Source organism: Tiliqua scincoides, chromosome 2, assembly GCF_035046505.1.
Source record: "Tiliqua scincoides isolate rTilSci1 chromosome 2, rTilSci1.hap2, whole genome shotgun sequence".
Classification (NCBI taxonomy): domain Eukaryota; kingdom Metazoa; phylum Chordata; class Lepidosauria; order Squamata; family Scincidae; genus Tiliqua; species Tiliqua scincoides.
The window spans coordinates 14,594,662-14,619,807 of NC_089822.1; the positions used below are offsets into that span (position 1 = coordinate 14,594,662).

At 45.6% G+C, this 25,146-nt stretch overlaps 1 protein-coding gene across 1 annotated transcript in view; it reads right to left on the bottom strand.

Moving 5' to 3' along the window:
- ADAMTS12 (ADAM metallopeptidase with thrombospondin type 1 motif 12) overlaps positions 1-25,146 on the bottom strand; it is a 148,848-nt gene that overhangs the window by 72,211 nt on the left and 51,491 nt on the right. Inside the window, exon 3 of the mRNA XM_066615124.1 lies at positions 19,411-19,585. Within this exon, the coding sequence (XP_066471221.1) occupies positions 19,411-19,585 (175 nt within the window). The remainder of the gene's footprint in view (positions 1-19,410; positions 19,586-25,146) is intronic.

The window sequence follows — 25,146 nt, forward strand, 5'->3', positions numbered from 1 at the left end:
AAAGAAATATTTTCTTTTGTCTGTCCTAACCCGCCCAACACTCAATTTTAGTGGATGTCCCCTGGTTCTGGTATTATGTGAGAGTGTAAAGAGCATCTCCCTATCCACTCTGTCCATCCCCTGCATAATTTTGTATGTCTCAATCATGTCCCCCCTCAGGCGTCTCTTTTCTAGGCTGAAGAGGCCAAAATGCCGTAGCCTTTCCTCATAAGGAAGGTGCCCCAGCCCCGTAATCATCTTAGTCGCTCTCTTTTGCACCTTTTCCATTTCCACTATGTCTTTTTTGAGATGCGGCGACCAGAACTGGACACAATACTCCAGGTGTGGCCTTACCATAGATTTGTACAACGACATTATAATACTAGCCGTTTTGTTCTCAATACCCTTCCTAATGATCCCAAGCATAGAATTGGCCTTCTTCACTGCCGCCGCACATTGGGTCGATACTTTCATCGACCTGTCCACCACCACCCCAAGATCTCTCTCCTGATCTGTCACAGACAGCTCAGAACCCATCAGCCTATATCTAAAGTTTTGATTTTTTGCCCCAATGTGCATGACTTTACACTTACTGACATTGAAGCGCATCTGCCATTTTGCTGCCCATTCTGCCAGTCTGGAGAGATCCTTCTGGAGCTCCTCACAATCACTTCTGGTCTTCACCACTCGGAAAAGTTTGGTGTCATCTGCAAACTTAGCCACTTCACTGCTCAACCCTGTCTCCAGGTCATTTATGAAGAGGTTGAAAAGCACCGGTCCCAGGACAGATCCTTGGGGCACACCGCTTTTCACCTCTCTCCATTGTGAAAATTGCCCATTGACACCCACTCTCTGCTTCCTGGCCTCCAACCAGTTCTCAATCCACGAGAGGACCTGTCCTCTAATTCCCTGACTGTGGAGTTTTTTCAGTAGTCTTTGGTGAGGGACCGTGTCAAACGCCTTCTGAAAGTCCAGATATATAATGTCCACGGGTTCTCCCGCATCCACATGCCTGTTGACCTTTTCAAAGAATTCTATAAGATTCGTGAGGCAAGACTTACCCTTACAGAAGCCATGCTGACTCTCCCTCAGCAAGGCCTGTTCATCTATGTGTTTTGAGATCCTATCTTTGATGAGGCTGATTGATCCCATCTTACCCGGTATGGATGTTAGGCTGACCGGCCTATAGTTTCCCGGGTCCCTCCTCTTTCCCTTTTTAAAAATAGGCGTGACATTTGCTATCCTCCAATCTTCTGGCACCATGGCCGTTTTGAGGGACAAGTTGCATACCTTAGTCAAGAGGTCTGCAACTTCATTCTTCAATTCCTTAATAACCCTTGGGTGGATGCCATCAGGGCCCAGTGACTTATTGATCTTTAATTTATCAATGACGTCTGAAACATCTTTTCTTTTAACCTCTATCTGACTTAACTCCTCGGTCAGGAGGGGCCGTTCGGGCAGTGGTATCTGCCCGAGGTCTTCTGCCGTGAAGACAGATGCAAAGAACTCATTTAATTTCTCTGCCATCTCTAAGTCTCCTTTTATCTCCCCTTTCCCTCCCTCACCATCCAGAGGGCCAACCGCTTCTCTGGCAGGTTTCCTGCTTCTAGCATATTTGAAGAAGCTTTTATTATTCCCTTTAATGTTGCTGGCCATGCGTTCCTCATAGTCTCGCTTGGCCTCCAGTATCACCTTCTTACATTTCTTTTGCCACACTTTATGTTCCTTTTTATTCTCCTCATTAGGGCAAGACTTCCATTTACGGAAGGAAGCTTCCTTGCCCTTCACAGCCTCTCTAACTTGGCTGGTTAGCCATGCGGGCACCCTCCTGGATTTAGTGGAACCCTTCTTTCTTTGCGGTATACACCTCTGCTGGGCCTCTATTACTGTTGTTTTAAGCAGCCTCCATGCACTCTGGACTCTTTTTACCCTCCCTTTCAACCTCCTTCTAACCAGCCTCCTCATTTGAGGGAAGTCCGCCCGTCGGAAGTCAAGGGTTTTTGTTAGAGATTTGCCTGGTATTCTTCCCCCAACATGCACGTCAAAACGGATCGCAGCATGATCACTGTTCCCCAATGGCTCAGTAACGTTTACATCTCTAACCAGGTCCTGCGTACCACACAATATTAAATCCAGAGTCACCTGTCCTCTGGTGACAGATACATTTTTATTCTTTTTTAAATTCTGGTCTTCACCACCTTTTTGTAAACACTATTGGAGCAAGTGCACTGTAAACAACATACAAATAGAACAGTGGTTCCCAGCCTGGTAGTCATGTACTCCAGGGACACTCAACAGGACCTTTAGGGATACTTGAAAAAGAATGGAATAATGGCAGAAAAAGGCAGGTCGTTCTCCAGAAAGCCTTGCAAAGCAGGAAGGGAGGTAGCTAGTTGGCTGTGAAAGCCCCACCAATAGCTAGTTTTTGGTCATCAATTCATGTATGAGCCAGTGATTGAAAACCAGCACAGTAAAAAAGCTGAAACATAATATGGAAAGTGATCAATCACCCAGAATTTCTCAGCACACTTCTGGTGCAAAACAGTGCAAAGGCAGAGTCTTCTGTTCTTCAAACAGATAAAAAGAGAAAACACTGTGAAATACATGAAGTCTGGGCTTTCATAGAGAGGAGATGAGGGCTTGTATTATTACAAACATTTTGCTAATATGAAGAATACAATTTATGGAAATGGGCTGCCAAGGGATATGCAAGTGAAAAAGGTTGGGAACCACTGCAGGAGATCCCTGAATCAAATTCACCTTTAAGATGTCAGGTGTGTTAAGCCAGAAGCTCTACATATAACATACAACCCATAACACATAACTGAGAGTGTGCAGTTCAATTCACAGCAGAGAGATGCAGCTGCATATATTTGCACAACCTTTTTACTCAGAAGTAGACCCTCTGCTTTCCATGGATGTTATTCTTAAGTAAGGGTGCATTGAATTGTAGCCTGAATTGAATTGTAGCCTGAGTTGAATTTCTGATGGAAAGGAGGATCCATCCTGGTGTTGAACAAAAGGGAATGGAGGAGAATAAAAGGTTAACCTTGGCTGGAATTTCCCAGGAAAGTTACTATAGAACAGCCATTTTCAATCTTCTTCAACTCACAGCACACTGTCAAGGCACTAAAACACTCCCAGTTTTTTAAAATTACATTTAATTACTATATTACAAATAATTTTTAATTAATATAACTAATACAATTAAATCATTACATGACAAAGGGCACAATCCTAACCAGGTCTACTCAGAAGTAAGTCCTATTTTGTTCAATGGGGCTTACTCTCAGGAAAGTATGGTTAGGATTGCAGCCAAAGACTAGGGGGATGTGCCTGTGGGACTTACTTCTGAGTAGACATGCCTAGGATTGGGCTTTTGGTTGCACTCTCTTTTTTCTGAAATACAGGAGCAGGCAATTGGCACTTCTCTCCTCCTCTCCCCCACCCCACCCCACCCCCTCCCTCAGACACATCCCCCCCATCTCATAATTGCATAATGGCACCTTTCCTTCTGTCCCTCCTCTCACTGATCCACACCTTCCAAAGGTTCAGAATCATTTGCCTCACATTCTCCCCCCCCATTGCCTGTTCCTGTATTTCAGAAAAAAGCCCAATCCTAGGCATGTCTACTCAGAAGTAAGTCCCATTATAGTCAATGGGGCTTACTCCCAGGAAAGTGGGGCTAGGAAGGGAACTTGAGAGTCCAGCCCAGCCCGGCATGTCTACTCAGAAGTAAGTCCCATTATAGTCAATGGGGGTTACTCCCAGGAAAGTGTTGATAGGATTGTGGCCCAACGCCCCTCCTCTGAAAGGCAAAGGAGAGGCAGGCAGGGAGGGAGGGTCGATTTGGGGAGCTGCAGGCAACTGTGGCAAGGAAAAGGGACTTCAGCCAGCCCATTCTTAGGCTGGCAGCCTCAGCAGACTGGATGGCTTCCTACCTGCTTGCCTGCCCCTGGATCTCTCCGCCCAGATCTCCTCCAGGCTTTTCTGGTTGCCCAGTCAGCAGGCGTGAGGCAGACGGGATGCAGGGGGAGGGGCACGAGAGGGGTTTCCATCTAAGAGAAGGAAAACTCTGATCCCAAACCTCCACTGCCTTGTGGCTACATCCAGTTATGGGAAAGGCTTCAGGAGTCAACCTCGAGGCAAAATCAGGAGCCGGAGTCCCTGAGGCAGTTCATGGCTGAACACAGTCACGTTCTGGCAACTCCTGCGATGCCGCTGGAACCAACCGTATTGGTTTCTGCCTTTCCATTGGATCATTCCAGCGACGTGGAGAGGGGGGATTTGCTGCATGGGTAACAGCCTATCCTCCATACCTTCTTTACCCAGGCTTCGCGCACTGGAGAGGACACTCCAACTTCGCCATACGGCGTCGGCACAACACGGGAAGCAGCAGTTACCGGTTATAAGTCTTTGCTCGATTGGCGTGGGGCATGACACCAGGGGCTGCTTCCGACGGTGGGAGAGATCATTGCATCTCATTGGGCAGCTACCGCCCGCCTTAAGCTGGGCAGTCCCCAGCCAGTAAGGTGTTGCCTCGCCACGGTCCGTTAACCTCACGGGGTGCGTGGGGTTTAGGGTGAAAACCGACAAGCGGATCGACAACTCTGCACCATGCAATAGAAAACAGAAAACTCCTGCCCTAAAGCTGGGCACCTGGAACGTAAGGACAATGACACCTGGCTTCTCTGATGACCTGCAAGAAATAGACGACGCACGCAAAACAGCTGTCATCGACATGGAGCTGAGCAGACTGCAGATGGACATTGTCGCCCTTCAAGAGACAAGGCTGCCAGATTCCGGATCTGTCAAGGAGCGAAATTTCTCATTCTTCTGGCAGGGAAAACCACCAAACGAAACCAGGGAACATGGTGTTGGCTTTGCGGTCAGAAATACCCTGCTGAAATCCATCATCCCACCTACTGTGGGAAGTGAAAGAATTCTGTCCCTGCAGCTCCAGTCATCAGCAGGACCTGTCACTCTCATCAGTGCTTATGCACCGACTCTGTCGTCTCCAGCAGAAGCCAAAGACAAATTTTATGATGACCTGGCCACCACTATCAAGAAGATCCCCGTAAAAGAGCCATTGTTCATCCTCGGCGATTTCAACGCTAGAGTTGGTGCTGATAACAGTTCGTGGCCCACTTGCTTAGGTCAGTTCTGCACTGGGAAGATGAACGAAAATGGCCAACGCCTGCTAGAGTTTTGCTGTCATCACGGTCTCTGTGTCAGCAACACGTTCTTCAACACGAAGCCCCAACGTAGAGTCTCTTGGAGACACCCAAGATCAAAGCACTGGCACCAGCTCGACCTGATTCTCACCAGACGCTCCAGCCTTCCCAGCATCAAGATCACACGCAGCTATCAGGGTGCTGCCTGTGACACCGACCACTCGCTGGTGTGCAGCAGAGTGAAACTGCAAACAAAGCGACTGTATCACACGAAAAAGGAAGGAAGACCTCGCATTGATACCAGCAAGACCCGGGATCAGAGAAAAGTTCAGGAATTTGCACGAGCGCTTGAGGAATCTCTTCCAGGCCCGGTCGATGCAAACGCATCCAACAGATGGGAACATTTCAAGAATGCCGTTTACAACACCGCCTTGTCCATATTTGGCAAGAAGACCAACAAGACAGCAGACTGGTTTGAAGCCCACTCTGAGGAGTTGACACCAGTCATTGAGGAAAAGAGGAGAGCTCAAGCAGCATACAAGGCCTCTCCCAGTGAGTGCAACCTGCAGGTCCTCCGAGGTGCTCGCAGCAAAGTCCAGCAGACTGCCAGGAGATGTGCTAACGACTACTGGCTCCAGCTCTGTTCCGAGATACAGATAGCAGCTGACACGGGCAACATCAAGGGGATGTATGATGGTATCAAGCAGGCCCTAGGTCCAACACAGAAGAAAATTGCCCCTCTGAAGTCTGCAACAGGCGAGGTCATCCAGGATCGGGCGCAGCAGATGGAACGCTGGGTGCAGCACTACTCTGAGCTATATTCCAGAGAAAATGTAGTCACTGAAGAAGCGCTGAACAACATTGAGTGCCTGCCTGTGCTGGAGGAGCTTGACAGTGAACCAACCCTAGAAGAACTTCACGTGGCCCTGGACTCCCTTGCCTTTGGCAAGGCACCTGGAAAAGACAGCATCCCTGCTGAAGTCCTAAAGTGCTGCAAAGAGATCATCATCACTGAGCTGCATGAAATCCTTTGTCTCTGCTGGAGAGAAGGTGGAGTACCTCAAGACATGAGGGATGCAAACATCATCACACTGTACAAGAACAAAGGCGACAGGGGTGACTGCAACAACTACCGTGGCATCTCTCTCCTTAGCGTTGTAGGAAAGTTGTTTGCCCGAGTTGCACTAAAGAGGCTCCAGGTACTTGCAGAGAGCGTTTATCCAGAATCACAGTGTGGATTCCGAGCCAACAGGTCCACCACTGATATGGTACTCTCCCTTAGACAACTGCAGGAGAAATGCAGGGAACAACGACAGCCACTCTTTATAGCCTTCATAGATCTCACGAAGGCTTTCGACCTGGTCAGCAGGGATGGCCTCTTCAAGATTCTCCCCAAGATTGGATGTCCACCCAGGCTCCTCAGCATCATCAGATCCTTCCACAAGGACATGAAGGGCACTGTTGTCTTTGATGGCTCCACATCAGACCCCTTTGACATCCGAAGCGGTGTGAAGCAGGGCTGTGTTCTTGCACCAACCTTGTTTGGGATCTTCTTCGCTGTCCTGCTGAAGCAGGCCTTTGGAACTGCAACAGAAGGCATCTATCTCCGGACCAGATCAGACGGAAAGCTCTTCAACCTCTCCAGACTGAGAGCAAAGTCCAAAGTCCAGCTGAAATGTCTGCGTGACTTCCTCTTTGCCGACGATGCAGCTATCACTACCCACTCTGCCAAAGATCTCCAGCAGCTCATGGATCGTTTTAGCAAGGTCTGCCAAGATTTTGGACTGACAATCAGCCTGAAGAAAACACAGGTCATGGTTCAGGATGTGGACTTACCTCCTTGCATTACAATCTCTGCGCGTGAACTGGAGGTTGTCCATGACTTTGTGTACCTTGGCTCAACGATCTCTGACACTCTTTCTCTCGATACCGAGCTAAACAAACGCATCGGTAAAGCAGCTACCACGTTTTCCAGACTCACAAAGAGAGTCTGGTCCAACAAGAAGCTGACGGAACATACCAAGATCCAGGTCTACAGAGCTTGCGTCCTGAGTACACTTCTGTACTGCAGCGAGTCATGGACTCTTCACTCACAACAGGAGAGGAAACTGAATGCTTTCCACATGCGCTGCCTCCGATGTATTCTCGGCATCACCTGGCAGGACAAAATTTCAAACAACACAGTCCTGGAACGAGCTGGAATCCCTAGCATGTATGCACTACTGAAACAGAGACGCCTGCGTTGGCTCGGTCATGTCGTGAGAATGGATGATGGCCGGATCCCAAAGGATCTCCTCTATGGAGAACTCGTGCAAGGAAAGCGCCCTACAGGTAGACCACAGCTGCGATACAAGGACATCTGCAAGAGGGATCTGAAGGCCTTAGGGATGGACCTCAACAAGTGGGAAACCCTGGCCTCTGAGCGGCCCGCTTGGAGGCAGGCTGTGCAGCATGGCCTTTCCCAGTTTGAAGAGACACTTGGCCAACAGTCTGAGGCTAAGAGGCTAAGAAGGAAGGCCCATAGCCAGGGAGACAGACCAGGGACAGACTGCACTTGCCCCCGGTGTGGAAGGGATTGTCACTCCCGAATCGGCCTTTTCAGCCACACTAGACGCTGTTCCAGAACCACCTTTCAGAGCGCGATACCATAGTCTTTCGAGACTGAAGGTTGCCAACTAACTATTCAGCAGGCAGGGCAGACAAGGGACTTGATGCCCAATCCTAGGCGTGTCTACTCAGAAGTAAGCCCCATAATAGTCAACAGGGCTTACTCCCAGATAAATGAGGATCGGGTTGCAGCCTTCCTCTTGCTCACAGCAGGAGAAGGACCTGCTCCTTCCCCCCCCCATGCCTCCTGACAGTCAAAGCATCAGATTCTCCCGAAGGGCTGCTGCCTGCCTCCTCTGGCCCCAAGCACAGCAGGTGAAAACTGCTGCAGTGCTGCTATAGAAGCAAATGAGCCTGCTTTAGCAAGAACCAAAACTGTTCAGAGTTGAAAGGCTCTGCCCTCTGGTTGACCCGGAAATAAGGCGAAGTGAGAACTGGAGCTTGATTACTTGGCAAAAATTTCGTGAGTATCTGAGTACCTGACTTGTGAATTGTTCAAGCAGCTTCCTTGGGAGGAAGCCTACTCCATGTCTTCCTCAAAAGGAAGCTCCTTGAACAATTCACTAACATGGCTATGCTGTATCCCCGAAATTAGACATGATACTGCAAAACTGACACCATTTTTGGAATCAGCACCCCAAATTCATATAAACCCACTATAAATTTTGAAGCTCAATTTTGCAGGCCTGCAAGGTTGAGGTTGCAATCCTATCCACACTTACCTGAGAGTTAGCCCCACTGACAATAATGGGACTTACTTCTGATAGGCATGTGTAGGATTGGGTTCTGAATCTCTGATCTGTTTGCACGGCAAGTGACCTGGGCCCAATCCTATCCAAGTTTCCCGCATTGATGCAGCTGTGCTAATGGGTATGCAGTGCATGTTGCACTGGAAGAGCAGTCACAGGGGCCTACTCAAGGCAAAGGAACATTTGTTCTGTTACCTGGGGGCTGCATTGCAGCTGCATTAGCACTAGAAAGTTGAATAGGATTGGGGCCTGAATTGGAAATTCTGGATTCACCAGGTGGCAGCTCCTATAACTATATAGTTATAACTGTGCCCCACTACATGAAGTGATCCCAGCAGAACTCCAGCACAGTGACCACTATACAAGTCAAAAAGAGATTCAAGGAGAAACCTTGGGAGATAGTTACTTTTAATCAATGCAGAAATAGACAACATTGCTGTCATTTATGAATTCATTAGCACATGTAGGCTCATCAATTTTTAATCTCCAGCCAGAAGGTCAAACATCGCATTGCCCTATCTGTGCCACTCACTGCAGGTTGTATTAGTTTATTACAGTACAATATAAGTATGTGACAAAATACTTTTAAAATTTTTTTAAAGGGCTCTGCATCAATGTTTCGAATGCCACCTCCACCCCATTGGGGAAATACTGCAGTAGTGTGACTTGGGTAGAGTGATAGGGTCATCCTGAGCAGGGATCCTACATTATGTAATATAGTGATAGTTATAAAAATAATAATAATAATAACATTCAGTTATGTCTAATGCATCCCCTGGGGGCTGGATAAGAATAGGCCCTCAGTTTGGCTGTACTTGTCGTAAGAGGCGACTAAACAGCCACCGGGTAGATGGGAGTCGTCAGCCTGGGAAGGCAGCTCATCTGAGAGAAAGAAAACTCTGATCCCAAACCAAAGTGGGATCCCACTGCCTTGTGGCTACATCCAGTTATGGGAAAGGCTTCAGGAGTCAACCTCGAGGCAAAATCTGGAGCCGGAGTCCCTGAGGCAGTTCATGGCTGAACACAGTCACGTTCTGGCAACTCCTGCAACGCCACTGGAACAAACCGTATTGGCTTCTGCCTTTCCATTGGACCATTTCAGCGACGTGGAGAGGGGGGATTTGCTGCATGGGTAGCAGCCTATCCTCCATACCTGCTTTACCCAGGCTTCGCGCACTGGAGAGGACACTCTGTTCCAGAACCACCAATCAGAGTGTGACACCATAGTCTTCCGAGACTGAAGGATGCCAACATGTCTAATGCTGAGGTGAAAATTTCTAGCTGCCTCAAAAGTTGAGTAGGAGTCAAGGGTAAAAAGGGGGTCTGAATCCACTTTGGGGAGGGGGGAGAAGTTCAGCAACTGGGCATGAAACGTACATGGTGACCACAGGTTGATGGCCACCATATTTTTTTAAACCACAAGCCCTCTCTAGAATGATACTATGTGATAAGTTAGTGGTGGTGGGGGGGGGGGTCTGAATAAAAATGTGGATTCCCTCGTGACTGGCGCCCTTTTTGCCTTTAAGCCATTTCTGCCTAATGTTGCATATATGCAACAGGGACCCAAAGTGTACACCTGTGGGTCAGGCAAAAATGGGTTAAAAGACGGTAAAATTTTTTATTTAGGTGAGCTTTCAAGTGTCAAGAATAAGTTAGTTTAATTAAAAGCTGTTTGACTTCAGCAAAGATTTTTAGCGATATTGATGTTTTAATGGTAGATGATTTTTATACAAATTCTTCTGGTATTCTATTGTATCTTGCAAGACTCTGCAGGAAATGCTTGAATTAATTGATGTGAGTATGAAATATACAGGTATAAATATCTTTCAGTATAACTTTTATTTTGCCTCCTGCGGTGTTCAATTCTGCTATAAAACATCTGATAAGAAAGTCAAAGCCAATATATCAAAGCCAAGGGAATGAGTTAAGTTGAAGGATAGGAAATCTAACAACTTGGAGGCCCTGGAGGGAGAAAAAGAAAAAAGCTTTCTGACTTAGCTGACAGTAGAAATGTCAGCTGTGATATTTTACTTGCTGGAAATCAAAGCAGTGATCAAGTGGCAGCTAATAGCTACAAAGCTGGACAATGAATCTATAACAACACAGCGTGAGTCTCTCTATCATCCTGCTGCTTAACTATCTCCTTGGAAATTCGTCCAATGGTAGAACCTAGGTATGCGCAACATTTTCTACTGAGACATGGTGGTGACCACCAATTCAAAATCAGTGGAGGGTGGCTGCATGCATTCCTCTTCCATGTGAACACTTCCATAGCTTTGATAAGTGCTCATGTCAGAGAGGAATGGGTGCACCTGCCCCTCCACCACACAGATAATACTGGCACATGGCACACTGCCAAAGTGCTAAAGTTTTCAGGGCACACCTGCGGACCATTCGCAGCACATTAGTTGAAAATTGCTGGGTTAGGTTACTGGACTTTGGCCAAGGTGAGCATTCAAATTCTTACTGGATGACTTTGGGCCCATTGTCATCTCTCAACCTCACAAGGTTGTTGAGGATTACAGGGGCTCATGCATTTTGTCCTGAATGTTATATAAAAATATCATTAATAAAAAATGGGGGGGGGGGGGGGAGGACCAGAGGTGATTACATAGCCGAAGTGAGAGTAGTATTCATGGCCCTCTATCAGAGTGCAAGTTGACAACAGCACTAATGGAGCAAGTGAGCCGGGGGGGCAGGGGGATGGAGATTGACAGTATCTGTGCAAGCACACCAAAGCATCAAGAGGCATCAGGCAAGAGGCCCCAGACCTGGCACCAGCACTGAGAAGAGCACTGGATCAGTCCCAGCATCTGTAATACCTAGGAAGCAATGTTCAGCTCTGCACTACTATAGATAAGAGTTTGACAGTCTTTCATTTACTGCAACAGGAATAATGAGCAGTGTCTTGATCTCATCTGGCCATCTCAAGCATATGAACTTTGCAAAAAAAAAAAAAAAAAAAGCCATCATAAACAAAACTGTTCCTCTTGCTATTTTTCTGCTTTTCACACATCCAGACAGAAGTTATCAGAAAAGAAAATATTGATAAGGAAGAATAATTGAGGTTATTGCATTTTCATTTTTTTGCTCATTTCTACAACAAAACCTGAAATTGTATAGCAAGCTGCCAACTCATGATATGTGCGGTTGGCCGGTTGCAATGCGCTCAATGTAACATATTCTGAGAAGATGACAAGGCTTTTCATGCAGCTAATTAAATTGGGCCATCTTGTTGAAAAAACAGCACTGATGAAAATGTATTCCAAACACTGAAGCTTCTAATTTTCTATCATGCAACCACCTTCCTAATCTCAAGAAATACAATGCCTTTTCCCTCACAACAATATGAAGATGATGAAAAGGGTGGGAAATTTCTCAGAGTGCTAGAATCAGGTCTCTTTTTCCTTGTGTCAATACCACATTTTCATACTGCCTAGAGTTGAAAAGAAGGGCAATATAAACCTTTCAGACTTTAGCAGCTTTATGGATTTTCATTCAGTTTGAATGAACATAAGGAGGACACAAGATGAGTCTTGCTGAAACAGACCAGTCACCCAGTAAAGCATTCTGTTTTCCACAGTGACCCACAAGGGAACAGTTATTGGACAGTAAGACACATTAATTAAATAACCTGAGGTTCCTGTAAGCCTTAAGTACCCATCCAAAGAGGAAGCTGCCTTGCTGGGTTCCTGCATGAATGCCCGTTCAGCTGGTGGTATCAGAGGGTGCTAATCCACCAGAACATTGCTTCACCTCCCTATAATTACACAGGCCAACACACATTTTGCTTCCTTAAACATTACACCAATTCCTGGGTATATTTGGGCTGCTGATTCCAAAAGTGGCATCACGTCTAGTTTTGGAGATATAGTATAGCCTCATTTGTGAATGGTTCAAGCAGCTTCCTCATGAGGAAGCTGCTTGAAACATTCACTAAAGAGGCTATACTATATCTATAAAACTAGACGTGATAGGGCAAAACGGATGCCATTTTTGGAATCGGCACCCCAAATTCATATCAAACCACCATAAAGTTTGGGAAAAACTTTTCTGACCCTCAATTTTGTAGGCCGGTGTTATTTTTTTGGGGGGGGGGGGGATTGGCTTTCATTTAATTGGCAGGCACTGGAAACTACAGGTCCTACACAGCATGGCAGGAAATGATAGAAGCATCCAGGCTAGTCCACAGCCCTCCAAGAAAAAAAAAACTCACAAAGACCCAAGTGCTTCCTAAGCTTCTTAAAAAGCCCACAAAAGTTGAATACATTTCAAGGTGAGCCAAAGGAACTGAGTCTATCACTTCTTCCAGTGCAGAAGCCCAACAGAATTACACACGTGCAAAAGAAGTAGTCCACCACGGTATCTCTTTATTGAGTCATTGCTCTGGGTGCAGTAACTCACATAGAAGCACAAAGAGAAATCTTGACCAAGGGTATGTAAGTTCAATGCCCTCTAAATGCATAGTTGTGCAAGGCTCCAATTTTAATTCAGGGAAAAAAATGTGCTTCAGCTTTCAAAAGCCTAGAAAACATGGATGTAGATATCACTGGGGCGTGACCTCACTCCTGTTGATTGGAAGGGTTTACTTATACAAATCGACATGGGTCCTGGTTTGGGGACAGAGATATAGACATATTGACAACTCATCTTCTTTCCTCCTACAGATGATTACAACTGCATTTCTGTCCCAAGTGAGACACTGCAGAACAGAGTTCATAGCCTTAAACGTTTATTTTGGCAACAGAACTTAAAAAACAAGAGCAAAGAAGGCCAGCACAACTGCCACAGTGGGGGAAGCACATCAATTTCCACAGACCATTAGAAAGAAACAGCTGGGGCCAGTAAATCCTATCTATGACTACATTCAGAAGGAATCTGTCACAAAAGGATCTGGAGAAGCTTAATGGGGGAAATTAAGACTTTCTGTCCTAAATGCAGCAGGGCTGGTCTAATGCCAACCTCAGGCCAACCGGTTTGAAGAGACTTAGGGTCCAATCCTATCCAATTTTCCAGTGCTGGCGCAGCAGTACCGATGGGACGTGCACTGAATCCTGTGGTGGGGAGGCACTCACAGAGGCCTCCTCAAGATAAGGGAATGTCTGATCCCTTAACCCAGGGATGCATTGCAGCTGTACCGGTGCTGGAAGTTAGATAGAATTGAACCCTTAGAACTCTGCCACTGATGCAGCCACACAAAAAACGAATGAAAACTGGAAGTTTCTCAAAATCGTGCTCTACAGCCATTTCAGAGGTGCAGGGAGGCCTACAGAGGGGGCTGCGGTCTCCCTGCACTCTCCAGGGAGGCAGAGAGACTCCTGGTAAATCACAGAAAAGACCTTTGCTGCCTGGCAGCAGTGCAATCGTGCAGGTCCCGTCACCGCCGTCGCCCCGTCCCCACAAGGAATTATGAGGTTTCGAACTCTCTCCTTGGGAACCTCTGGCCTTCGCCATGATGACAATGGCAGCAAAAAAGTCTTATTGCGCAACCACTTTGTCCACAGAGAGCCATTCATCAGAGCTATTCTGGGTAGTGTGTGGCCTGCAAACTGGACATCTTGACAGCTTGTTGTGAGTACACAAAGCACGTTGTGGGTAAAATTGCTTGCATGTGCTATGCCTTACAATACACAACAGTAGTTCCAGTTGTGATTCCTTTGACGTCTGTGTGTCCTGTGGTTACGGATTATTTCCAGGCTGTTCCGCCTGAAAGTGAAGCATGAGGCTACCCATGTGTACTCTCGAGCCCTGTCCAGTCTGACTTATAAAAGTTGCCAGACGTGGACTGGCCAAGTGGGTAGTAAGGTTAATCAATGCTTTGGTGGCATAGTAAAAATGGCAGTGACATATCCTCTGTTGAATAAGCCCTCCCGTAATCCAACCACATTGGATAATTACCCGTGGTTCTTTATTCTTAGGCACAGTGTTTCAGAGTGGTATGGCAACTTAGCTCCAGGATTTCCTGAAGGAAACTGATTATTTTTACCGTCTTCTGCCCGGCTTCCAGTCTGGATTTGGGAGAGAAACAGCCTTGATTGCCTTAGGCCCAAATCCTAACCAACTTTCTCACACTGATAAAGCTGTGCCAATAGGGCATGTGCTGCATCCTGCAGTCGGGTGGCAGACATAGAGTCCTCCTCAAGGTAAGGGATTGTTTGTTCCCTTACATTGGAACTGCATTGCCCTTACCTCAATGCTGGAAAATTGGTTTCTCCTTCTGCCCTATCTCAGCCAAAGAAAATATCAGAACACCCATCCTTTGTCCAGTGATCATTGGTTCTTTCAGAGATGGGCAAAACCACTCCCATTTTCCTCACCCTCTCTGGGTTTCTGTAGCCAGTTGTAAGGCAAGAACGCCCTTGGCTCCTCCTTCTGCCATACCTCAGTCAAAGAAACTATCAGAGTTCCCATCCTTTGTCCAATGATCATCCGTTCCTTCCTTCCTATCAGAGACAGGCAAAAGAGCTCACTCCTGCCTCCCCCTTTTGCTTGGATGCATCAACCCTTCCCTGTCTCCTGGCTGGAACTTCCCTGCTGCTTACTCAGTCTGAATGATGGCCCCACCAGGCCTGTCACGCTGCAAAAAAGTAAGTAAGCACACCCAGACACAGACAGTCTGCATGTGTGGGGATGAGTGCTGAGTCAGGGGATTCCTGACTCGAGTGTTTTTCAGTCTTTCAGGCGCGTGACTCACAAGTGAATGAGTCAGTAAAAAATGCGTATTTTCACAACAGTCCAAGCCACCTGACTCGAGTTCCCATCTGTGGAAGTTCTTAGAAAGTGGTGACTCCAGTGCAATGCCATGGATATTGCTTTACAGCATGCCACAGTTGCCCAAGCTATTTGCCCAAGCTATTTAAGAAAAACATGAAAGTACTGGAGAGGTCATCCTGCAGTATGGTGCTAGGTCTCTTCAATTTGCTTATGCCACAAAGATATGCATATATCTTCCCCTGTTGAAGTGGATATCCTGAACTGATGCCTGAAGTCCTGGACTGAAGTGTGAAGTCTGTTTTAGGCTGAATATGGGCAAATAAACTGAAAGTAAACCTGGACAAGACAGAGGTTCTCCAGTCAGGAGAGGCACTGATTCAGTGACAGTGTTCCAGCCTGTTCTGGATAGGGTTACAGTTGTCTTGAAGGTGCATGTTCACAGTTTGGGAGCACAGTGCGCCCTCCTTATCTGTGAGCTTGGCATCCACAAATTTGAATATCCATAGATGCAGAGGTTCTGGCTGGAGGGCCTCACAGGACCTCCTGGACCCAACCGGAAACCACTTAAAGTTTGTGTTGGCAACTTCCAATGGCATCTGGAGGTGTTCTGAGACATGGGGAGGCTTTATGAAAAGCTTTTATTTAAAAAAATGCTAGTGTGTGGACAGATTGCTGTACAACTAACCTGAGTCTTCTTCCTATACTCTCTGAAGTATGGGCATGTGTAAGCAGATCAGTGGGCCATTAATGGTTTTAGGAGGCATCTCCCAGAGAGCCCAATCCTAACCAGTGCTGGTGCAGTGGGGCCACATGGTGCTCATTAGGAGCAAGCTAGAGGTCTACTTGGGTAAGGGGGAAAATGTCCCCTTACCCCTTGTAAAGCCCCAGCCTGTGCAATGGGGCTACTTGGATCTGTGCTGGCTAAGTCAGTACAAGTCCAAGAATCCCGTATTGAGGGAAGGGGCATAGGTTATGGCATAAGCCAGCTTCACCAGTCCTGCCCTTCTCAGGCCTGATCCAGCCCCATTCCTCCAGCCCCCCATCTCTGCACTGCACAGAGCAGCTCTTACCTGCTCTAGCAGCCACAGCTTCAGATTCAGCGCCAATGGGATGACCCGAGTTTTCCTGCCAGTTCAGTTTGTTCACAAGTCATCGCAAACATGTTTTATTGCATGTTTGCTTCACTCTAGCCCGGCACGGCGGCCAATACATCGGCATAAGGAAAGATTGAACTGTTTGTCTCACTGAGTCCTCCTTCTTATTTGGGTACTGAATTTCCTGACTTAAGGCTGAGTAATTAACACTGAACAGTGAGGAAAGAATGGTGGGGATGAGGAAGATAGTTAAAAACCTGTAATGGTGGAGAGAGGTTAATTCTCTGTCTTTTGAATTCACTTACATTGCAGACTTGCCGGACAGATTATTCACGACATTTAATAGAGCTGAGAGTAACAAATGTCACTTTTTAGCTCTGCACCACATTTAACAAAAACACCCACAAATTTTTTTTATCATGAATAATTTGACCTTTACTGCCTTTTGAACTCTTTATTCCTTAACCTCCTAACCAGAGAAAATAGATTAGGTTACAAAGCGCCATACTGAGTGAATCACAAAACCAGACTGACACCTTTTCACTTCTTAATAATTGCAAAAGGATGTTTTTGTGGGTGTACTTGTAATTTTGAGTGGACAATAATTATGTTTGTGAATAAGAATTTTTTTTTTTTCCCTAGGGCTGTTGGAAGGCAGGTTTGGACCGTACAAATATGAATCAGCCCGCATAATCCAAGAGAATACTTCTCATGGGTGATTACTACTTCTTTTATAAGAGTATCTGCAAAGTACTCATTTTCACATACTGAGGTGACAGGAGCTACATGATTGCTCAATAATAGAGTTGTACAGTTGAATAAATTATATCAATAGGAAAATGGTGGGGAAAACAGCCAGTGTATTGGATTGTGCAAGTCAGTGGTTCTCAAACTTTTTAGAGGACCTAGAGCAGGGGTGCTCAATAGGTGGATCGCGATCTACCGGTAGATCGCGAGGCAAAATGAGTAGATCGCGGAGTGCCGACCCCCCCTTCAGGTGCCTCTGGGAAGAAACGCCGGGAGTAAGGCCCATTGTACTCAATGGGGCTTACTCCCAGGTAAGTGTGGCTAGGATTGCAGCCTCACAGCCTAATCCTAGGCATGTCTACTCAGGAGTAAGTCCTGTTATACTCAGTGGGGCTCAAGGTACACCAACATACATTGTACACATAAATGTTATATGTTATGATGGCGCGAACATTGTAAAAAAAAAACTCTGGTAGATCTCCGGGCCTTGCTGGGTTTCAAAGTAGCTCTCGAGCCAAAAAAGTGTGAGCACCCCTGAAGAGCAAGGTGGTCCAACAGAGTGGGCCTTTTCGACACCCCCAAAAGCTCAGCCACAGCCCCCCACCTCTTCCCACTTCAAAGCCTTTTCAGTCTCCCTGCCGTGCTGTTCCAGCTTCTTCTTTGGAGAAGAAGTCGGAATGATGCAGCAGCAGATCAAAAAGCCCTGCTATACCAACCTCCACCCCTTGCGTTCCGAGCCTGGCAAATGGCTTTGGCAGGCTCAGAACATGGAAATCATTGGCAATGACGTCCTCACGTCACTGCAAATTGCTTCTGGGTCAGCACAGCTGGGGTCACGCAAGAGTCATGCTCCCCCCATCTGTCAAAAGTTGCACTGCCCCGCTCCAGAAGCTGTTGCCTGATTTATAAATGCCAAAGAGTGTGGCTATAATGGTGACTGGGTAGCAGTAGCAGCTTGTTTAACCCCTGATGCACATAGTCTAATCTGCCCTGTCAGTTTCACGAACCACCAAACTTTGAGTCCCAGACCCACAGTTTGAGAACCACTGGAGTAAGTCGTCCAAGACTGAGGCATGCAGGTACTAGGTGAGGAAGCAAAATCAACCACTTTGCTGTTTTCCCCCCTCAAAACTCAGCGAATACGTCTCTATTCTACCACATTTTTCCAGTCAGTTAAGGTTTATGGGTTGCTGTTGACATTTGTGCTGTATCAAATTCACAGGTGAGGGATCATCCAAAAGCTGATGATTCCCTGATTTGAATCCTTTCCCCCCAGCTGCAATTAGCAGTGACAGGGAAAACTTAACGGGTGCAACTTGGAGAAGGTGTTGTCAGGGACACTTATTCAGCATAGTTGGGACCTTTGGGGCACTTCCAGATGAAGTGTCTGGTCTGGAACTGTCACATTTTGTTCACTCTTTACAAGAGGTGCAGTGACATGGTTGGCCATCCCTTGACCACCTGAATTCTCCCCATGTTGGAGTCAACATATTTATTAATGCACAAAATGACAGCAATTAATGACAGTCTACTGTTGTTAACACGACTGTTCCATCTTCTCTGAGAGACGCATGCCCAGATGCAGCACACCACCAAAAAAGGGGAGGAATGGGAGGAGGGTCTTCAAAACACAATATAGCCTTAGCTCTGTGGAAAGAACATTGCAATTTTGCATACGACTGCAAGTGAAAAACCAACATTTGGCTAGTACTCTAAAAGGAACATGCCTGGAAGTGCCAAAAGAATAAGCTGGGCTGATTGCTTTGCTACATAGCCAAACCTATGAGTAGGATCAAGAGATGGCAGTCAAAGTGTGTGACAGAAAAACCAGTTCTTTTTCAGGCACTTCAACCCCCATTTCTGATACATATCTATTATCTACCTTACAAATGTAAATCAGGCTGCAATCTTAACCAACTTTCTAGCACTGATATAAGGGCAGTGCACCTCCGAAGTAAGGGAACAAACATTGCCTTACCATGACTGCACACTGACTGCAAGATGCAGCACATGCCCCATTGGCATTGCTATGCCAGTGCTGGAAAGTTGGTTAGGATTGTGCCCACAATCTCTAACTGCTGTGACAACATAATAGAGAGCCCTGAAAATTGGGGCTGGGAACCTTAAAGGAAAGAAACCTGAGGGTTCTCATCAAACTACAGTTCCTAGGTTTCTTTGAGAGAAATCTGACAGCTCAAACAGATTCAATTTATTGTGCTGTATTTGTACTGTAGATGGGCCCAATGCATTGTGAAACAGCCATGGGGTGAAAAGTTTATCTTTGGATAAGCACTTTTGGACTCTACTGGTATGCAGAAGAGTATTTAAAAGCAGTTCAGCAAGTACCATTAACTCCACAAGTCTGTTCCTTTGCCAGCAAGGTGTCCCGCCGTTTTCGCACAGCCTTCTCAAAGATGTTTGTCCTGTAGACTACATGTGGGTGATAAGCCCCTTCTTCCAGCTGGTATTTGTTCACTGGTTCAATGAAGTAGTCTCCATCAGGCAAATGGAAGTATCCAGTCTGAGAAGAACAAGAGAATGTTACAACATACATGAAAACAGTTGGAAATATATCCGAAGTGCACTGTCCTTTGAAGACCCAGAAACCTTTGCAGTTACCTTTAGTGCCAAGCTGAAAACCCCTCAACTTTGTTCTGTTCAAAGCATGCATTTTGGCAATTGGAGCAGAGGTTCAAAAACAGCCAAACTGTGAGGTGAACTTAGCAGTGGCAGTGGTAACACCCATGGTTGATGATTGATGGCTTTTTTTTTAACCCACACTGTTTGAGTAAGGGCAAGAAGCATTTCTCTAACTCTGATTGGTTTTGGATGATGCCACGTGATGATCCCCAAGAGTGAACTACCTTCTGGCCCAATAAGACAGCAATGAACAAAAGTCAGTGGACGTTATTTTTAGCCACTGCCTCAAGTCCCCATTTTTGAGCAAAATGTTTTGTGAAAAACTTTAGGTTATAGTTTGTATTATCTCCTAGGACTTTTGGAGTTCTTTCACCTGAATTCTCACATTATGATTGAATGTTATGACAAAAAATTGTTTTTTGAACACCAGAGTGATATTGCTATTATTTTGCAAAGAGGATTCTTTACATTATTATTATTTTTATTTATTATTATTATACTCTTATATTAATATTATTATTTATTATTATTAATATTATTTTTCATTCCATGGTGTATTGCTTTTGGATACCAATATCAGATATCCTCCTGAAGCATTGTGACAAGACCATTGTGTCCTAGAGAACTATGTCCTGGTCAAATGCATCCTGGTATTGGACATTTGTGTCTGTTCTTTTTGCGCCCCAGAGATTTGTGCCCCAATATGGTATATCGTGTGTATGTATGGTACTGGTAAAGGAGGCTGGTAAAGGAGGCTGAGGATATATAACATGGGGTTTGTTGCCCAATTATAATGCGATGCAAATGTCTGGGATGCAAAAAACCATTTGTCCCAATCAAGTTAGTCCAAGCCACTCCACACACATGGTGGCATAGCAAGATGCTCACTGACTCCACTCCAAAGTGTGCCATGTGCCACTGTTCCTCAAGCCCTCTTCATGGAAGACTGAGCACGCCATTTGCTGCCCTGCTCTCCCCACCCGCAGCAGAACCTGCGGAGTTCACTTTCCCTCTTTATCTTACCAAACAGTGTGGGAGGTTCACTGCTCCTCTTTTTCCTCCACTATGTGGCTTTTCAAAAAAGCAGAAGAACAGGAATGGAACAGACAGAAAGGTAAAGGAGTGGTGAGCTGGAGCAGAGACACCACCAGGCAAAAAAGTTGGAATGAACTGGTGACTATGATTTCATTTATATCATACCTTTCTTCACTCTGCAGCTCAAGGGATACATGGGGGTTTCAGGCAGCCTGAAATTTTATAGTACAGTGTCAGCCCAGCTGGACAGACTCAAGGCTCTGGGGTGGGTGGGGTGGAGGTGTTTTGGGGCGGGCAGTGGGCAGCCCCGGGGGTGGGCACTTGGGGAGCAAGAGGAGACCCGGCAGTTAAGGGACCTGCTTCAAGCCGCTCCACTCTCCTTGGACTTGTGCCACCTCAGGAGGTGGTGCAGGTCTGAGGAGACCCATAGGGGCCAGGATACCTTAGCCGGAGGTAAGGGGAAAAGTTTCCCCTTACCTCTGGCTGAGCTGCTTTGGGCCCCTATCCCACGCTGGATGCAGGGTAGGATTGTGCCCTTAGTTTTGTAGTATCTTTGTACATTTTGGAGACAGAGCTGGTCCATCCATGAGTCCAAAAGAGACAGTTGCCTTGGGCGCCAGAATGAAAAGAAGTGTGTCAGGCTTATATTGGACAGTTTTCTATATAAGCTTCAGGGAAATTACTATTCCACTGGGCAGTTCACATGTTGGATTGACCTTTTTCCCGCCGCCTACAAAGATATTAATACACTAAAGGGCAATTAAATTCTGGCTAAAAAAACCCCAACACTTTAAAACAATAAAAATGCATGACTCAGTTCTGAAAATGCCTGTCGGTACAGTTAACCCAGTTATCTGGCATACAGCTGAAGTCCCTCCCAGAGAGAAGAACATTTTAGGTAAATGAGTTCCATTTTCACAGCATGGACTTATTGTCGACATGGAAAAAACAGCTGGACATAGAGTGGCATTATGTTCCATAAAACCATGTGAAAATCATGTTGCTTACCACTGAAAGAAGCTGTGCACAGAAGCTACTGTTCTGAAATGAAGGCCTTTCTGCTCTCCCTTTACTCCTTGCCACTGCACCAACTGAGCTTGTAATCTCCTCGAGGCAAAGACTTCTAGCTTTTGCTTACGTTACTTTGTGCAGCAGCAGGTACAGTGTGGGAATACTACCACTACCACTACTACTACTACTACTACATCATGAGGGGCCTGGAACATATTGCATTTTCCCCACCCTAAATTTGGCCCAAGCAAACCAATGATGTCTCTCTCCCATGTTCTGCTGTTTTTTTCCTAACAAGACACTTGAACTTCCCAGATCTAATGAAGTGGTTGCTAATTAAAAGCTGTCACCAATCAGCTTTTAATCAAAACAATCGCTTTTTGTTTCATTAGAAAGAATTTAGACAGATTAACACCCAACCACCTTGCACAAAGTGCAAACCAGATTTGATATTTATAGCACCTATGCACGTTTAATCTGAAATTATGGTTAAACTAGACATGATAAGAAGCTACTTGCTGCCCTGGAAGGAAAATACACAAGCACTTATAGCAATTTTCCGCAGGCACGCAGCAGTTTCAGGGAGCAATTTTGTTGGGTACACAGCAAAGGAAAGGTTAACACACTCCTCTTGACATTGGCACCACAATCTTTACTGCTGTTTTTGAAACAGCTGCAAAAGAAAGAAAAGTGATGACACATTTCTCATGGTGTCTTGTTTGACCCTAATTCCCCACTGAGTTGAGGGTTTATTAGCAGGTAAGTCTGCAGAGCACTGAGGCCTTGGAGTTTCAAAATGAGCATGGGACACAAGCACTCTGCTGCAGACTCACAAGTAGGTTGTGTGCCTAACTAGGCTAACAACAGTATGCTCCCCCTCGTTTAGTGGGTATATTGTGATCTCTAGGTTAGTGCTAGGAAGACACCAGGTCCTCCTTCATGATGCTGACTTCCTCCCCACGCATAGGTCACATCTAAGCACATCAACACGCGTAGACAGACATGACATTGTATTCTTTTTGCTGCCATGAGAAAATATATATAGGCCACACTCCAAACCTCTTACCCAGCCTAGAGTCTTTCAGGTCACTGACTGCTAGCTGAGTTACCCAGGCAAGTCATAGAGGAGGTGGGAAAACTGTCTGAGAGCAACAGCTCTTTTTCATCTCTCGGATTTGAAAGAGAAGTGGAGGTAAATTGTTCTTTAGGGCAGGCACTAGCACTCTGTTGGACTGGGACCAATGACCAGGTGTGAGCTAGATTCAGCAGGAATCCAGAAGGTTGTCAAAGCTGTCATCTTCTTTGGTGCACCATCAGGTGCATTCATTACACATCTTGGTGGAAGTCCACCTGTCAGAAGTGATACAGAGCTCTTAACAGAGTGGAGAAGGTGAGGCGCTGGCCCCAAGTCAACAACAATATGGAAGATCAAACTGAAATGTCACCTTAGACAAAGATGCCTGCCCATTACAAGGTACTTTGAGCACAATGCTCAGACTTTATAATGGTAAAATATTGAGAAACCCACTCATCAGTCACTCACCTGCTTGTACAGTTGCAATAAAACTGTGTTATGAAACATTTTGTACATTTATATGTACAAATACATACACTTATATGTACAATATTTTGTGCATATATAAATGTACAAAATTTTAATATAAGTGTTCAATATGTTGGGGAAGGGCCATGGCACAGTGACAGAGCACCTGCTATGCATACAGGAGGTTCTCGTTTTAAACCCCAGCATCTCCAAGTAGGACAGGGGAAAAATTTCTGCTCAAAAACCTGGAGAGCTTCTTGACAGACTGTGCTGACAATACTGACCTAGATGGACCAATGGTCTGACACAGTATTAAGCAGCTTCATATGCTCCAAACTTTAAAAGGAAGCTGGCAGCCCAATCCTAGGATTGTCCACTCAGAAATAAGTTCAATGGAATTGATTTGGAGGAAAGAGTGTGCAGGATTGAAGCCCTAGTCTGTAAGTAACTGAAAAGAACAAATATATCTAAGGACACTCTCACTTATGTGTAGTGGCCAGTGTGGAATGATGATGTTTTGAACTTAATAATACTGATTTTTCATATTGATTGGACCAAAACCAATACATGACACAATGTTGTATTTTGTAGCACCAGAACCGTTCATGTGATACTCCACAATTTACATTTGATGTGGCTTTAATTAAATCAAACGTTTCATTTGCTTAATTATTGGACACTGCTGTTTTTTTTAATTAACTCATGCTACCAGGGAAGTGAGTTGTCCACCATTCAAATGAGTAATCTAATGAACAAATTGATCTAATGAACAAATTGATTCCACTCCCTTGTTAGTGTCCTAACAATCCCCACTCCACAAACCTACACTTGCTGACAGACTGTTTGATAACCTCTACGCATGGGCAGAGGGGATGTATTAGAGGAGATCTTCAGATCAGACACACTACCATTTCACAGATGCAAACAGACAACTTCTAATGCTTCATTTCCTCATGACAAAGAAAACGGCCTAAGAATGCAACCAAGCACCGTGACATACTATACTTGGTCTGCTGTATGACACATACATTGACTCTGCCATAACCTGTTCTCAGTTGATTTAAAGGCTGAAGTGCTTTTTCCTGTTCCATGAAGTTCAACTAGAAAATATGTGTCTTTCAATATATCATCAATGGTTCAAAAAATACCTCCACTGCTTTGGTGTGTGAAATACAGTAGGAGTGTGCACACTACATGGTGCCTTGTTTTTCACATAAATGAATTTAGATGTATATGGTAATTTGGTAATGGTAGTACCCAATGCACCATTAATGGTCAGCATGCAACACCAATAGAGGGTCCAGGCCATAGCTTTGCCCCAGTCCCCCAGCAACCTGGTGCTGACACTAAAAAGAGATGCACCTAATAGAAATCTCATGTGTTACGTGAGAATCAGCACATGCAGAAAGGGTTAAGCAGCTTGCAGATCCTCCCTTACATGTAGTGCACCCCCACATTCACATCATCTGGGCATGCATGAGTTTGGGAACATGTACTTGCTGAAACATGTAGTCCTGCCCTGAGATAAGCAGAAACAAAAATTTACAAGACTAGAAGTCCCAGCTTAATTTCCATTTTAAGCATGATTTTTTTTCCTTTCTCCCCTGGGTTCATCAGCATTGATTGTACAATTTGTGCAGACACGTCCCCGCTTCACAGAGGTGTTTGCTGATTCTGTGTACAATTCTCATAATGTATTCATTAGCTACTGTACTGTCCCCGGGGATCTCTATAGCCGGAAATGTGATCGTTGGCACTGAACAGATGAGGATTTTAATTCTGCCTACTAAAACATTACCGTGCTACTTCCAGGCAGATGGTATTGCAAATATTTTTTTTACTATGCAATAACC